Source organism: Panulirus ornatus, chromosome 17 (assembly GCF_036320965.1).
Source record: "Panulirus ornatus isolate Po-2019 chromosome 17, ASM3632096v1, whole genome shotgun sequence".
NCBI classification, from domain to species: Eukaryota; Metazoa; Arthropoda; class Malacostraca; order Decapoda; family Palinuridae; genus Panulirus; species Panulirus ornatus.
The window spans coordinates 36,674,044-36,689,963 of NC_092240.1; the positions used below are offsets into that span (position 1 = coordinate 36,674,044).

A 15,920-nucleotide genomic window follows, 5' to 3' on the forward strand; every position below is an offset into this window, starting at 1 on the left:
TCTGACACATATATCCTCTGTCAATCTTTCCTCACTCATTCTCTCCATGTGACTAAACCATTTCAATACACCCTCTTCTGCTCTCACAACCACACTCTTTCATTAACACTCATCTCTCTTACCCTTTCATTATTTACTCAATCAAACCACCTCACACCACATATGGTCCTCAAACATCTCATTTCCAACACATTCACCCTCCTCCACACATCCCTATCTTTAGCCCATGCTTCGCAACCAGTGCAACATTGTTGGAACTACTATTCCTTCAAACATACCCATTTTTGCACCGAGATAACATTCTTGCCTTCCACACATTCTTCAATTACTCCCAGAACCTTCGCCCCCACCCCCACCCTGTGACTCACTTCTGCTTCCATGGTTCAATCTGCTGCTAAGTCCACTTCCAGATATCTAAAACACTTCACTTCCTCTAGTTTTTCTCAATTCAAGCCTACCTCCCAGTTAATCTGTCCCTCAACCTTACGGAACCTAATAACCTTGCTCTTGTTCACATCTAATCTCAACTTTCTCCTTTCACACACTTTACCCAACTCAGTCACCAACTTCTGCAGTTTCTCACCAGAATCAGCCACCAGTGCTGTATCATCAGTGAACAACAACTGACTCACTTCCCAAGTCCTCTCATCCACAACAGACTGCATACTTGCCCCCCTTTCCAAAACTCTTGCATTCACCTCCCTAACCACCCCATCCATAAACAAATTAAGCAACCATGGTGACATCATGCACCCTTGCCACAAACCAACATTCACTGGGAACCAATCACTTTCCCCTTCCTACTCGTGCACATGCCTTACATTCTTGGTAAAAACTTTTCACTGCTTCTAGCAACTTACCTCCCATACCATATACTTATAAATCCTTCCAAAAAGCATCGCTATCAACCCTATCATAGGCCTTCTCCAGATCCATGAATGTTACATACAAATCCACTTGTTTTTTAAGTATTTCTCATATACATTTTTCGAAGCATTCATTTGATCCACACATCCTCTCTCTATCACTTCTGAAACCACACTGCTCTTCCCCAATCTGATGCTCTGTCCATGCCTTTACCCTCTCAATCAAATCCCTTCCATATAATTTCCAAGGAATACTCAACAAACCTGTGTCTGTGCAATTTGAACACTCACTTTTATAACCCTTTGCCTTTGTACAATGGCCCTATGCCTGCATTCCATCAATCCTAAGGCACTTCACCATGATACATACATACAATGAATCTCCTTTCCAACCAATCAAGAACACAGTCACCCCACCTTTTTTAATGAATTCTACTGCAGTACCATCCAGACCCGCTGCCTTGCTGGCTTTCATCATCTGCACAGCTTTCACTACCTCTTCTCTGTTTACCAAACCATTCTCCCTGACCCTCTCGTTTTGCACACCATCATGAGGAAAGCACCCTATATCTGCCACTCTTATCATCAAACACATTCAACAAACCTTCAAAATATTCACTCCATCTTTTCACTTCATCACTACTTATTATTACCTTTGCCCCCTTGACCGATGTTCCCATTTGTTCTCTTGTCTTATGCATTTTATTTACCTCTTTCCAAAACATCTTTTTATTCTCCCTAAGATTTAATGATACTCTCTCACCCCCAACTCTCATTTACCCACTTTTTCACCTCTTGCACCTTTCTCTTGACCTCTTGCCACTTTCTTTTATACATCTCCCAGTCATTTCCACTACTTCCCTGCAAATATCATCCAAATGCCTCTCTCTTTTCTTTCACTAACAGTCTTACTTCTTCATCCCACCACTCACTACCCTTTCTAATCTGCCACCTCCCACCTTTTTCATGCCACATAACTCTTTTGCTTAAGCTATCACTTCTTCCCTAAATACATTCCATTCCTCCCCCATTCCCCTTATATCATTGGCTCTCACCGTTTGCCATTCTGCATTGAGTCTCTCCTGGTGCTTTCTCGTGCAAGTCTCCTTTCCAAGCTCATTTACTCTCACCAGTCTCTTCTCCCTAAAATTCTCTCTTATTTTCTGAAAACCACAAATCTTCATCTTCGCCTCCACAAGATAGTGATCAGGCATCCCTCCAGCTGCCGCTCAGCACATTAACGTCCAAAAGTCTCTCTTTTACACACCTATTAATTTACACATATTCCAATAATGCCCTCTGGCCATCTTTCCTACTCACATACGTATACTTATGTATATCTCTCTTTTTAAACCAGGTAAACTAGATAATAACACATTTTTCATCACTTCTAGAACCTTAACCCCCTCCCCTACCCTGTGATTCACTTCCACTTCCATGGTCCCATTTGATGCTATGTCCACTCCCAGATATCAAAAACAGTTCTTTTTCTCCATTTTTTCTGCATTTCAAACATATCCCAACTAATTTCTCCCTCAATCCTGCTGAAGCTAATAACCTAGCTCTTATTCACATTTACCCTCAACTTTCTCCTTCCACACATTTTTTTCAAACTCAGTCACGAACTTCTTCAGTTTCTCACTTGAATCAGCCACCAGTGCCTTGTCATCAGCGAACAACAACTGACTCACTTCTTAGGCCCTCATCCCCAGCAGAATGCATACTTGCCTTTCTCTCAAAAACTCTTGCATTTACCTCCCTAACCACCCCATCCATATACAAATTAAACAACCAAGGGGACATCACACACTCTTGCTGCTGACCGACCTTCATTGGGAACCAATCTCTCTCCCCTCTTCCTACTCATACACATGCCTTATATTCTTTATAGAAATTTCTCACAGCTTCTAGCAGCTTATCTCCCATACCATATATTCTTAAGACCTTCTGCAAAGCATCTTTATCAACCATATCATATGCCTTCTCCAGATCCATAAATGCCACATACAAATCCATCTGTTTTTCTAAGTGTTTCTCATGTACATTCTTTAAAGCAAACTCTTGATCCAAACATCCTCTACAACTTCTGAAACCACTGCTCCTCCCCAATCTGATGTTCTGTACATGCATTCCCCCTCACAGTCAGTACCCTCCCTTACAATTTTCCAGGAAAATTCAACAGATTTATGCCTCTAGTATGAACACTCACCTTTATCCTCTTTGCCTTTGAATAGTAGCACTATGCATGCATTCTGCCAATCCTCAGGCACTTCATCATGATCCATACATACATTGAATATCCTTATCGATCAACCAAGAACTTAGTCATAAGCAAACAACTACCGACATATTTCTCAGGCCTTTCATCAACAGACTGCATACCTTCTCATTCCTTGAAGACCCATGCGTTGAATTTCCCCGCCACCCCATCCATAAACAAATTGAATAGCCATGGTAACATCACACACACTCCTGCAGCAGACCAACATTTGAATAAGCCTATGCTTCTAGAAGCATATTTAGACACTATATGCCACCTGTAGCTTCAGTTAGCTACACTTAAGCTTCTCAGTTACACACACGTCACTAACAGGGGTTAGATATCATATTACTGGGTTTAAACTTGGTTTGATGGTTGTGCACCAAGATTTGAATGAAAAAGCTTTGCATCAAGATTTGAATATGAAAGATGTTCTGTAGCTGGGAAGTGGTTCATGGTACTTTTTTATTATTTATTTATTTATTATACTTGATTGCCATTTCCCACTTCAGCGAGGTAGTGCCAGGAAACAGACAAAGAATGGTCCATCCACTCATATACACTTATATATACACAAACACCCTTACAGGTACATATACATATCAGCATGTACATATATACATACACAGACATATACATATATATACTTTTTTTTTTTTTTTTGTCGCTGTCTCCCGCGTTTGCGAGGTAGCGCAAGGAAACAGATGAAAGAAATGGCCCAACCCACCCCCATACACATGTATATACATATGTCCACACACGCAAATATACATACCTACACAGCTTTCCATGGTTTACCCCAGACGCTTCACATGCCCCGATTCAATCCACTGACAGCACGTCAACCCCGGTATACCACATCGCTCCAATTCACTCTATTCCTTGCCCTCCGTTCACCCTCCTGCATGTTCAGGCCCCGATCACACAAAATCTTTTTCACTCCATCTTTCCACCTCCAATTTGGTCTCCCTCTTCTCCTCGTTCCCTCCACCTCCGACACATATATCCTCTTGGTCAATCTTTCCTCACTCATTCTCTCCATGTGCCCAAACCATTTCAAAACACCCTCTTCTGCTCTCTCAACCACGCTCTTTTTATTTCCACACATCTCTCTTACCCTTATGTTACTTACTCGATCAAACCACCTCACACCACACATTGTCCTCAAACATCTCATTTCCAGCACATCCACCCTCCTGCGCACAACTCTATCCATAGCCCACGCCTCGCAACCATACAACATTGTTGGAACCACTATTCCTTCAAACATACCCATTTTTGCTTTCCGAGATAATGTTCTCGACTTCCACACATTCTTCAAGGCTCCCAGAATTTTCGCCCCCTCCCCCACCCTATGATCCACTTCCGCTTCCATGGTTCCTTCTGCTGCCAGAGCCACTCCCAGATATCTAAAACACTTCACTTCCTCCAGTTTTTCTCCATTCAAACTCACCTCCCAATTGACTTGACCCTCAACCCTACTGTACCTAATAACCTTGCTCTTATTCACATTTACTCTTAACTTTCTTCTTTCACACACTTTACCAAACTCAGTCACCAGCTTCTGCAGTTTCTCACATGAATCAGCCACCAGCGCTGTATCATCAGCGAACAACAACTGACTCACTTCCCAAGCTCTCTCATCCCCAACAGACTTCATACTTGCCCCTCTTTCCAAAACTCTTGCATTCACCTCCCTAACAACCCCATCCATAAACAAATTAAACAACCATGGAGACATCACACACCCCTGCCGCAAACCTACATTCACTGAGAACCAATCACATTCCTCTCTTTCTACACATACACATGCCTTACATCCTCGATAAAAACTTTTCACTGCTTCTAACAACTTGCCTCCCACACCATATATTCTTAATACCTTCCACAGAGCATCTCTATCAACTCTATCATATGCCTTCTCCAGATCCATAAATGCTACATACAAATCCATTTGCTTTTCTAAGTATTTCTCACATACATTCTTCAAAGCAAACACCTGATCCACACATCCTCTACCACTTCTGAAACCACACTGCTCTTCCCCAATCTGATGCTCTGTACATGCCTTCACCCTCTCAATCAATACCCTCCCATATAATTTACCAGGATTACTCAACAAACTTATACCTCTGTAATTTGAGCACTCACTCTTATCCCCTTTGCCTTTGTACAATGGCACTATGCACGCATTCCGCCAATCCTCAGGCACCTCACCGTGAGTCATACATACATTAAATAACCTTACCAACCAGTCAACAATACAGTCACCCCCTTTTTTAATAAATTCCACTGCAATACCATCCAAACCTGCTGCCTTGCCGGCTTTCATCTTCCGCAAAGCTTTTACTACCTCTTCTCTATTTACCAAATCATTTTCCCTAACCCTCTCACTTTGCACACCACCTCGACCAAAACACCCTATATCTGCCACTCTATCATCAAACACATTCAACAAACCTTCAAAATACTCACTCCATCTCCTTCTCACATCACCACTACTTGTTATCACCTCCCCATTTGCGCCCTTCACTGATGTTCCCATTTGCTCCCTTGTCTTACGCACTTTATTTACCTCCTTCCAGAACATCTTTTTATTCTCCCTAAAATTTAATGATACTCTCTCACCCCAACTCTCATTTGCCCTTTTTTTCACCTCTTGCACCTTTCTCTTGACCTCCTGTCTCTTTCTTTTATACGTCTCCCACTCAACTGCATTTTTTCCCTGCAAAAACCGTCCAAATGCCTCTCTCTTCTCTTTCACTAATACTCTTACTTCTTCATCCCACCACTCACTACCTTTTCTAATCAACCCACCTCCCACTCTTCTCATGCCACAAGCATCTTTTGCGCAATCCATCACTGATTCCCTAAATACATCCCATTCCTCCCCCACTCCCCTTACTTCCATTGTTCTCACCTTTTTCCATATACATATATACACATGTACATATTCATACCAGCTTGCCTTCTACAGGTACATATACATATCAGCATGTACATATATACATACACAGACATATACATCTATACACATGTACATATTCATACCAGCTTGCCTTCATCCATTCCTGGCACTATCCTGCCCCACAGGAAACAGCATCACCACCCCCTGCTCCAGCAAGATAGGACCAGGAAAACAGATGAAAAAAAGGCCACATTTGTTCACAATAAGTCTCTAGCCGTCATGTGTAATGCACTGGAACCACAGCTCCTTATCCACATCCAGGTCCCACAGACATATCACATGTCCTGGTTCAGTCAAGTGACAGCATGTCAACCCCAGTATACCACATGATTCTAATTCTCTCTATTTCTTGCATGCCTCTCACCCTCCTGTATGTTCAGGCTCTGATTGCTGAAAATCTTTTTCACTCCATCCTTCCACTTCCAGTTTGGTCTTCCGCTTCCCCTTCTTCCCTCCACCTCTGACACATATATCCTGTTTGTCAATCTTTCCTCATTCATTCTCTCCATATGTCCAAACCATTTCAATACACCCTCCTCTGCTCTCTCAACCACACTCTTTTTATTTCCACACATCTCACTTACCCTTTCATTACTTACTCGATCAGACCACCTCACACCACATATTGTTCTCAAACATCTCATTTCCAACACATCCACCCTCCTCCATACAATCCTATCTATAGCCCATGCTTTGCTACCATATACTATTCCTTCAGACTTATGCATTTTTGCTTTCAGAGACAACATTCTATCCTTCCACACTTTCTTCATTGCTCTCAAAACTTTTGCCCCTTTCCCCACCCTGTGACTCACTTCCGCTTCCATGGTTCCATTTGCTGCTAAGCCCACTCCTAGATATCCAAAACACTTCTTCCTCCAATTTTTCTCTATTCAAACTTACACCCCAATTAGCTTGTCCCTTCACCCTACTGAACCTAATAACCTTACTCTTATTCACATTTACTCTGAACTTTCTCCTTTCACACACTTTTCCAAACTCAGTCACCAACTTCTGAAGTTTCTCATTCAAATCAGCCACCAGACCTTTATCATTGGGAAATAACGAGCGACTCACTTCCCAGGCCCTCTCATCCTCAAGAGACCACATGCTTGCCCCACTCTCCAAAACTCTTGCATTTACCTACCTAACCACCCCATCCATAAAAAAAAATAAAGCAACCATGGGGACTTCACACACCCCTGCCTCAGACTAATCTTCACTGGGAACCAATCACTCTCCTCTCTTCCTACTTGTACACATGCCTTTCATCCTTGATAAAGATTTTCACTGCTTCTAGCAGCTTACCTCCCACGCTATATACTCTTAAGACCTTCCACAAAGCATCTCTGTCAACCCAATCACATGCCTTCTCCATCTGTTTTTCTTAGTACTTCTCACACTTACTCTTCAAAGCAGACACCTGATCTACTCATCCTCTACCCCTTCTGAAACCACACTGCTCTTCTCCAATCTGATGTTCTTTACAAGCCTTCACCCTCACAATCAATACCCTCCCATACAATTTTCCTGGAATATTCAACAAACCTATTTCTCTTTAGTTTGAACACTCACCTTTATCCTCTATGCCTTTGTACAGTGGCACCATGCATGCATTTTGCCAATCCTCAGGCACCCCACCATGATCCACACACAAACATTGAATATCCTTTTTTTATATTATTCCAAATTTTGGAAATTTTATCCATCCTTTGTTGGCTTTTTTATTTCTCTGGCCAGCTTTTGAATGGTTCTTCAAATCTCCAAAACCCTGTTCTTTACCTTGACCACCATATGGCTTGTTTTGCCATTGAAAACAAGTGAATTTAGAAATAGAAAGTTTATTTTTCACTAGTTTGCTATGAACTTAATGTTACTTCCTTGCCACAGCTGCTGCATTTACTTTTTCATTTTTGATTTTTTCCTATCTTTATTTTCCAGATTGCTCACTATAAAGTGCCTCGCTACATTCTCTTCAAGGATGAGTTGCCAAGAACTGTGACTGGCAAAATACAGAAGTTCAAGATGCGAGACATCACTATTAAAGAACTTAACTTAAGCAAATAAATATTCATGTATGAAAAAGTTGACAAAATAAACCTAAGTACATGAATGTTTAAGTATGAAAAAGTTAAAAAGCTTATTTCACAGTCAATACATATGTGTAAAGCTTAAAAAGTTTATTTCACAATCAATACATATGTGTAAAGCTTATAGAAAGGAGTGACCCTCACAGTACTTTTCATTTTGACCAGAATGATAGTTAATCCTTAAAGGCCTAGAAATTTAGGGAGATCCTCAGGACTGGGTTTATAAAAAAAAGATTTATATCAGTTTATAGGAAATATCAAGAGGAGTATGTATGTAAAAGTTGTATGTATGAGAGCTGGAGAGGTTTGCTGAAATGGTTTGGATGTATGGGAAGGATGAGTGAGAAGTTCAGTAAGAGTGTATGCATATTGGAAATGGAGAGAACAAGATAAGGGGGGCTACTGAGGAGAAGGAAAGATGGAGTGAGAGAGGCCTTGATTATTTTGGGCCTGATTATACAGGAGGGTGTCCAGCATGCATGGGATGGAGAAAATTGGAGCAATATGGTATACAGGGGCCCACATGCTGCCAACAGGCAGAACCAGGACATATTAAGCAGTCAGAGGAAACCACAGAAAGCTTTGCTGGGCCTGGTTGCGGACAAGGGGCTCTGGTTTTAATGCATTGTATACAACAGTTAGAGAATAGTCTTGAGTGAATGAAGCTGTTTTACATCCCTTCTTAATGCCATCTTGCTGTTGCAGGATATGCTGAACTAGTATGAAAAAATTGGAAAAAGTTAAAAAGAAATTCTGGTAAATTATCCATAACTGTATCATTGCCAACATTCAGACTTTGTGTGCTGCACATACTTGGTTTATCATATGTTTATTGACTTTTGCTGGCTCATACATATTTGTTTCATTTCATCCACCACCAGTGGATTACTGTCTATTTTTCTATCTTTATCTCTGACGACTGTTCCCTTTGGGAACACCCTCAAGTTGGTGGCTGCAGCAAAAGAGTCTCTATAATTGGTGAACTCCAGTGCTGCTTCATAGCTTTTTAGTTCCTCACCCTTAATCGGCCACTGGCAGAGGGCAACTTTAGTGCAGTGTTTCTAGAAGTGCCTACCTAATGTTTCTAACAGCTACTTCTGCCTAATGCTGACACCTAAATGTTCTTACATACTTCTTTACCTAATGCTTCTACTACCCAGTGTTCCTACCTGCTACTTCTCTCTGTTGCTCCCACCATGTTGCCATAAGATGGGGTTAGCACAAAGCACCCGCAGGAATATATAGAGTTACAAAGAATGAAAGGGGAAACAGAAGAAGGACTCACGCGGGGAGTGCTCATCCTCCTCGAAGGCTCAGATTGGGGTGTCTAATTGTGTGTGGATGTAACCAAGATGAGAAAAAAGGAGAGATAGGTAGTTTGTTTATGGAAAGGAACCTGGATATTTTGGCTCTGAGTGAAACGAAGCTCAAGAGTAAAGAGTAAGAGTGGTTTGGGAATGTCTTGGGAATAAAGTCAGGGGTTAGTGAAAGGACAAGAGCAAGGGAAGGAGTAGCACTACTCCTGAAACAGGAGTGGTAGGAGTATGTGATAGAGTGTAAGAAAGTAAATTCTAGATTGATATGGGTAAAACTGAAAGTGGATGGAGAGAGATGGGTGATTATTGGTGCATATGCACCTGGGCATGAGAAGAAAGATCATGAGAGGCAAGTGTTTTGGGATCAGCTGAGTGAGTGTGTTACTAGTTTTGATGCACAAGACTGGGTTATAGTGATGGGTGATTTGAATGCAAATGTGAGTAATGTGGCAGTTTAGGGAATAATTGATGTACATGGGGTGTTCAGTGTTGTAAATGGAAATGGTGAAGAACTTGTAGCTTTATGTGCTGCAAAAGAACTGGTGATTGGGAATACCTGGTTTAAAAAGAGAGATATACATAAGTATACGTATATAAGTAGGAGAGATGGCCAGAGAGCGCTATAGAATTACGTGTTAATTGATAGGTGCTGAGAGGTGCAACTGGAGGGATGTCTGATCATTATCTTGTGGAGGCGAAGGTGAAGATTTCTAGGGGTTTTCAGAAAAGAAGAGAGAATGTTGGGGTGAAGAGAGTGGTGAGAGTAAATGAGCTTGGGAAGGAGGCTTGTGTGAGGAAGTACCAGGAGAGACTGAGTACAGAATGGAAAAAGGTGAGAACAAAGGATGTAAGGGGAATGGGGGAGGAATGGGATATATTTAGGGAAGCAGTGATGGATTGTGCAAAAGATGCTTGTGGCATTAGAAGGGTGGGAGGTGGGCAGATTAGAAAGGGTAGTGAGTGGTGGGATGAAGAAGTAAGATTATTAGTGAAAGAGAAGAGAGAGGCATTTGGATGATTTTTGCAGGGAAATAATGCAAATGACAGGGAGATGTATAATAGAAAGAGGCAGGAGCTCAAGAGAAAGGTGCAAGAGGTGAAAAAGAGGGCAAATGAGAGTTGGGGTGAGAGAGTATCATTAAATTTTAGAGAGAATAAAAAGATATTTTGGAAGGAGGTAAATAAAGTACGTAAGACAAGGGAACAAATGGGAACATCGGTGAAGGGGGCTAATGGGGAGGTGATAACAAGTAGTGGTGATGTGAGAAGGAGATGGAGTGAGTTTTTTGAAGGTTTGTTGAATGTGTTTGATGATAGAGTGGCAGATATAGGGTGTTTTGGTCGAGGTGGTGTGCAAAGTGAGAGGGAGGGTTAGGGAGAATGATTTGGTAAACAGAGAAGAGGGAGTAAAAGCTTTGGGGAAGATGAAAGCTGGCAAGGCAGCAGGTTTGGATGGTATTGCAGTGGAATTTATTAAAAAAGGGGGTGACTGTATTGTTGACTGGTTGGTAAGGTTATTTAATGTATCTACGTCTCATTGGTGAGGTACCTGAGGACTGGTTGAATGCTTGCATAGTGCCATTGTACAAAGGCAAAGGGAATAAAAGTGAGTGCTCCAATTACAGAGGTATAAGTTTGTTGAGTATTCCTGGTAAATTATATGGGAGGGTATTGACTGAGAGGGTGAAGGCATGTACAGAGCATCAGATTGGGGAAGAGCAGTGTGGTTTCAGAAGTGGTAGAGGATGTGTGGATCAGGTGTTTGCAAAAAATATATGTGAGAAATACTTAGAAAAGCAAATGGCTTTGTATATAGCATTTATGGATCTGGAGAAGGCATATGATAGAGTTGATAGAGATGCTCTGTGGAAGGTATTAAGAATATATGGTGTGGGAGGTAAGTTGTTAGAAGCAGTGAAAAGCTTTTATCAAGAATGTAAGGCACGTGTATGTGTAGGAAGAGAAGAAAGTGATTGGTTCTCAGTGAATGTAGGTTTGTGGCAGGGGTGCGTGATGTTTCCATGGTTGTTTAATTTGTTTATGGATGGAGTTGTTAGGGAGGTGAATGCAAGAGTTTTGGAAAGAGGGGCAAGTATGCAGTCTGTTGTGGATGAGAGAGCTTGGGAAGTGAGTCAGTTGTTGTTCGCTGATGATACAGCGCTGGTGTCTGATTCATGTGAGAAACTGCAGAAGCTGGTGACTGAGTTTGGTAAAGTGTGTGAAAGAAGAAAGTTAAGAGTAAATGTGAATAAGAGCAAGGTTATTAGGTACAGTAGGGTTGGGGAACAAGTCAATCGGGAGGTAAGTTTGAATGGAGAAAAACTGGAGGAAGTAAAGTGTTTTAGATATCTGGGAGTGGATTTGGCAGCGGTTAGAACCATGGAAGCGGAAGTGAATCATAGGGTGGGGGAGGGGGCGAAAGTTCTGGGAGCGTTGAAAAATGTTTGGAAGTCGAGAACGTTATCTCGGAAAGCAAAAATGGGTATGTTTGAAGGAATAGTGGTTCCGACAATGTTATATGGTTGTGAGGCGTGGGCTATAGATAGAATTGTGCGGAGGAGGGTGGATGTGTTGGAAATGAGATGTTTGAGGACAGTATGTGGTGTGAGGTGGTTTGATTGAGTAATTAATGAAAGGGTAAGAGATGTGTGGTAATAGAAAGAGTGTGGTTGAGAGAGCAGAAGAGGGTGTTTTGAAATGGTTTGGTCACATGGAGAGAATGAGTGAGGAAAGATTGACAAATAGGATATATGTGTCAGAGGTGGAGGAAACGAGAAGTGGGAGACCAAATTGGAGGTGGAAAGATGGAGTGAAAAAGATTCTGAGTGATCGGGGCTTGAATGTCCATGAGGGTGAAAGGCGTGCAAGGAATAGAGTGAATTGGAACGATGTGGTATACCAGAGTCGACGTGCTGTCAATGGATTGAACCAGGGTATGTGAAGCGTCTGGGGTAAACCATGGAAAGTTCTCTGGGGCCTGGATGTGGAAAGGGAGCTGTGGTTTTGGTGCATTATACATGACAGCTAGAGACTGAGTGTGAACGAATATGGCTTTGTTGTCTTTTCCTAGCGCTGCCTCACGCACATGCAGGGGGAGGGGGTTGTTACTTCATGTGTGGCAGGGTGGTGACAGGAATGAATGAGGGCAGATAGTATGAATTGTGTACATGTGTATATATGTATATGTCTGTGTGTGTATGTATGTGTATACATTGAGATGTATAGGTATGTATATTTGCGTGTGTGGACGTGTATGTATATACATGTGTATGTGGGTGGGTTGGGCCATTCTTTTGTCTGTTTCGTTGTGCTACCTCGCTAATGCAGGAGACAGCGACATTAAAGTATAATAAATATAAATGAATAACAAAGAATGAGTTGTGTGAGTGGTATGTGTGATAAGGAGGGAATGTATGTTTGTGGACAGAATTCTAGTAGTCTATGTGTGGGTGAAGCAGAAAAAAAAAGACAGTTACCTGGGTCAGAGGATTGCAACTTGAGAACTGCTGAAGTGATGTCTCACTATGCAGCTGCCAATAAACCTTCTAATATCCAGGGGGGTACTAGTATTATACCTCCCTGGTCAGTGGCTGTATGCCTATGGATTACTGATACACTCACAAATAAAATTATCTCTGCCAACAGTTTAACATTTGTTACCAAATCATTATCACCATAATTAGTTCCCAAAGATTATTGCCAATTAGCCACTACTTGTTGTGGAGCATACAGCAGGGGCATAGTTTCCCCCATCTTTTAACATGGATAAGTTAGAAACTACGATTCTTTCCTGGTGCTGATTGTAGCTGCTTTTGATAAAAAGTGTCTCTACATAAAGGATGCCTTTCATTGGAAATGATGATGGGAAAAGCAACTTTTACAATTATGGTTAGGGTTCCCATCGGGAAAAAAGTGTGCTGTATGGGTAAATATAACTAGAATTTTGTCCCAGTACTAATTATAGTTATTTGTGACATAAGGCACCTATACATACCTATAAAACGTGCTTTCAGATTTACATGATGGGAATAGGCAGTCCATACAAATACAGCTTGGGTCTCCATTTCACAAAATTTTCAGTAATGGCCAAGTCACTGAAACTTTCTGGAACAAGTTTCTGAAGGATTCAGGTTTATTCTGATACTTGTATAGTATTCTATTGATTATATAGATCCAGTTTCTGGAACAGTTCATTGATAATAATGGTAATACTATACTGGTAATGATAACCTATTCAGGATGATACCATTACCAGGACATTTCATAAAAAATATTGGAACATGCAGTAGTAAAGGCACCTGGGATTTTTTCTTACTTGATTGCTGCTACCCATGGTAGTGAGATAGCACCAGGATACAGACAAAGAAAGACACATCAACTCACATACACATATATACTTATACACACATAAACGTACATATACATAGGCATGTGTCTTGGACAATCACTTTTTACCAAATGGCGTCTTAGCTACGTTTATTCGTTGTATATCAACTGACTGTTTTATTCCTTTCTTGTATCTCCCCTGATGATGTGATTATTATACGAAAATGCACTTGGGAACTTATCGTGTTTCATTTTCCCCGTGGACTCATACGAATATACTTAGGCATACGCAGAATGTCCCATCCACTCATATACACATGTATATACATAAATGCCCATACACACACTTACACATATCAGCATATACACATATGCATACACATACACAAACATATGCATATATACACATGTACATATTCATACTTGCTTGCCTTCATCCATTCCTGTCGCTACTCCACCTGACACAAAACAAGCATTGCCACCCCCCCACTTCAGAAAGGTAGTGCCAGGTAAAACAGACAAAAAAGGCCACATTTGTTCATGCTCAGTCTCTATCTGTCATGTGTGATGCACCAAAACCACTGCTTCCCATCCAAATCCAGGCTCCACAGGCCTTTCCATGCTTTACCCCGGATGCTTCACATGCCTTGGTTCAATCCACTGACAGCACGTCAATCCCGGTATACCATACTGTTTCAATTCACTCTATTCATGGCATGCCTCTCACCCTTCTGTATATATTTTTATATATTATTTTTATTTTGCTTTGTCGCTGTCTCCCGCATTTGCGAGGTAGCGCAAGGAAACAGATGAAAGAAATGGCCCAACCCACCCCCATACACATGTATATACATACACGTCCACACACGCAAATATACATACCTATACATCTCAATGTACACATATATATACACACACAGACACATGCATATATACCCATGCACACAATTCACACTGTCTGCCTTTATTCATTCCCATCGCCACCTCGCCACACATGGAATACCATCCCCCTCCCCCTCATGTGTGCAAGGTAGCACTAGGAAAAGACAACAAGGGCCCCATTCGTTCACACTCAGTCTCTAGCTGTCACGCAATAATGCCCGAAACCACAGCTCCCCCTCCACATCCAGGCCCCACACAAATTTCCATGGTTTACCCCAGACGTTTCACATGCCCCGATTCAATCCACCGACAGCACGTCAACCCCAGTATACCACATCGATCCAATTCACTCTATTCCTTGCCCGCCTTTCACCCTCCTGCATGTTCAGGCCCCGATCACTCAAAATCTTTTTCACTCCATCTTTCCACCTTCAATTTGGTCTCCCACTTCTCCTCGTTTCCCCCACCTCCGACACATATATCCTCTTGGTCAATCTTTCCTCACTCATTCTCTCCATGTGCCCAAACCATTTCAAAACACCCTCTTCTGCTCTCTCAACCACGCTGTTTTTATTCCACACATCTCTCATACCCTTACATTACTTACTCAATCAAACCACCTCACACCACACATTGTCCTCAAACATCTCATTTCCAGCACATCCACCCTCCTGCACACAACTCTATCCATAGCCCACGCCTCGCAACCATACAACCTTGTTGGAACCACTATTCCTTCAAACATACCCATTTTTGCTTTCCGAGATAATGTTCTCGACTTCCACACATTCTTCAAGGCTCCAGGATTTTCACCCCCTCCCCCACCCTATGATCACTTCCGCTTCCATGGTTCCATCCGCTGCCAGATCCACTCCCAGATATCTAAAACACTTTACTTCCTCCAGTTTTTCTCCATTCAAACTTTTTATTATTATTATTATCATTATTATTATTATTATTATTATGATTATGATTATTATTATTATTATTATTATTATTATTATTATTATTATTATTATTATTATTATTTATCATACTTTGATGCTGTTTCCCGCGTTAGTGAGGTAGCGCAGGGAGACAGATGAAAGAATGGCCCAACCCACCCACATACACATGTATATACATAAACGCCAACACATGCACATATACATACCTATACATTTCAATGTATGTTTATTTATTTATTATGCTTTGTCGCTGTCTCCCGTGTGA

At 41.5% G+C, this 15,920-nt stretch overlaps 1 protein-coding gene across 1 annotated transcript in view; it reads left to right on the top strand.

The window, feature by feature from the left end:
• Positions 1-14,063, top strand: part of LOC139754424 (putative acyl-CoA synthetase YngI) — a 98,537-nt gene extending 84,474 nt beyond the window's left edge. The window contains exon 5 of the mRNA XM_071671701.1: positions 8,036-14,063. Coding sequence (XP_071527802.1) covers positions 8,036-8,161 — 126 coding nt within the window. The 3' untranslated portion in view covers positions 8,162-14,063. The remainder of the gene's footprint in view (positions 1-8,035) is intronic.
• The last annotated feature ends 1,857 nt before the right edge of the window (positions 14,064-15,920 follow it).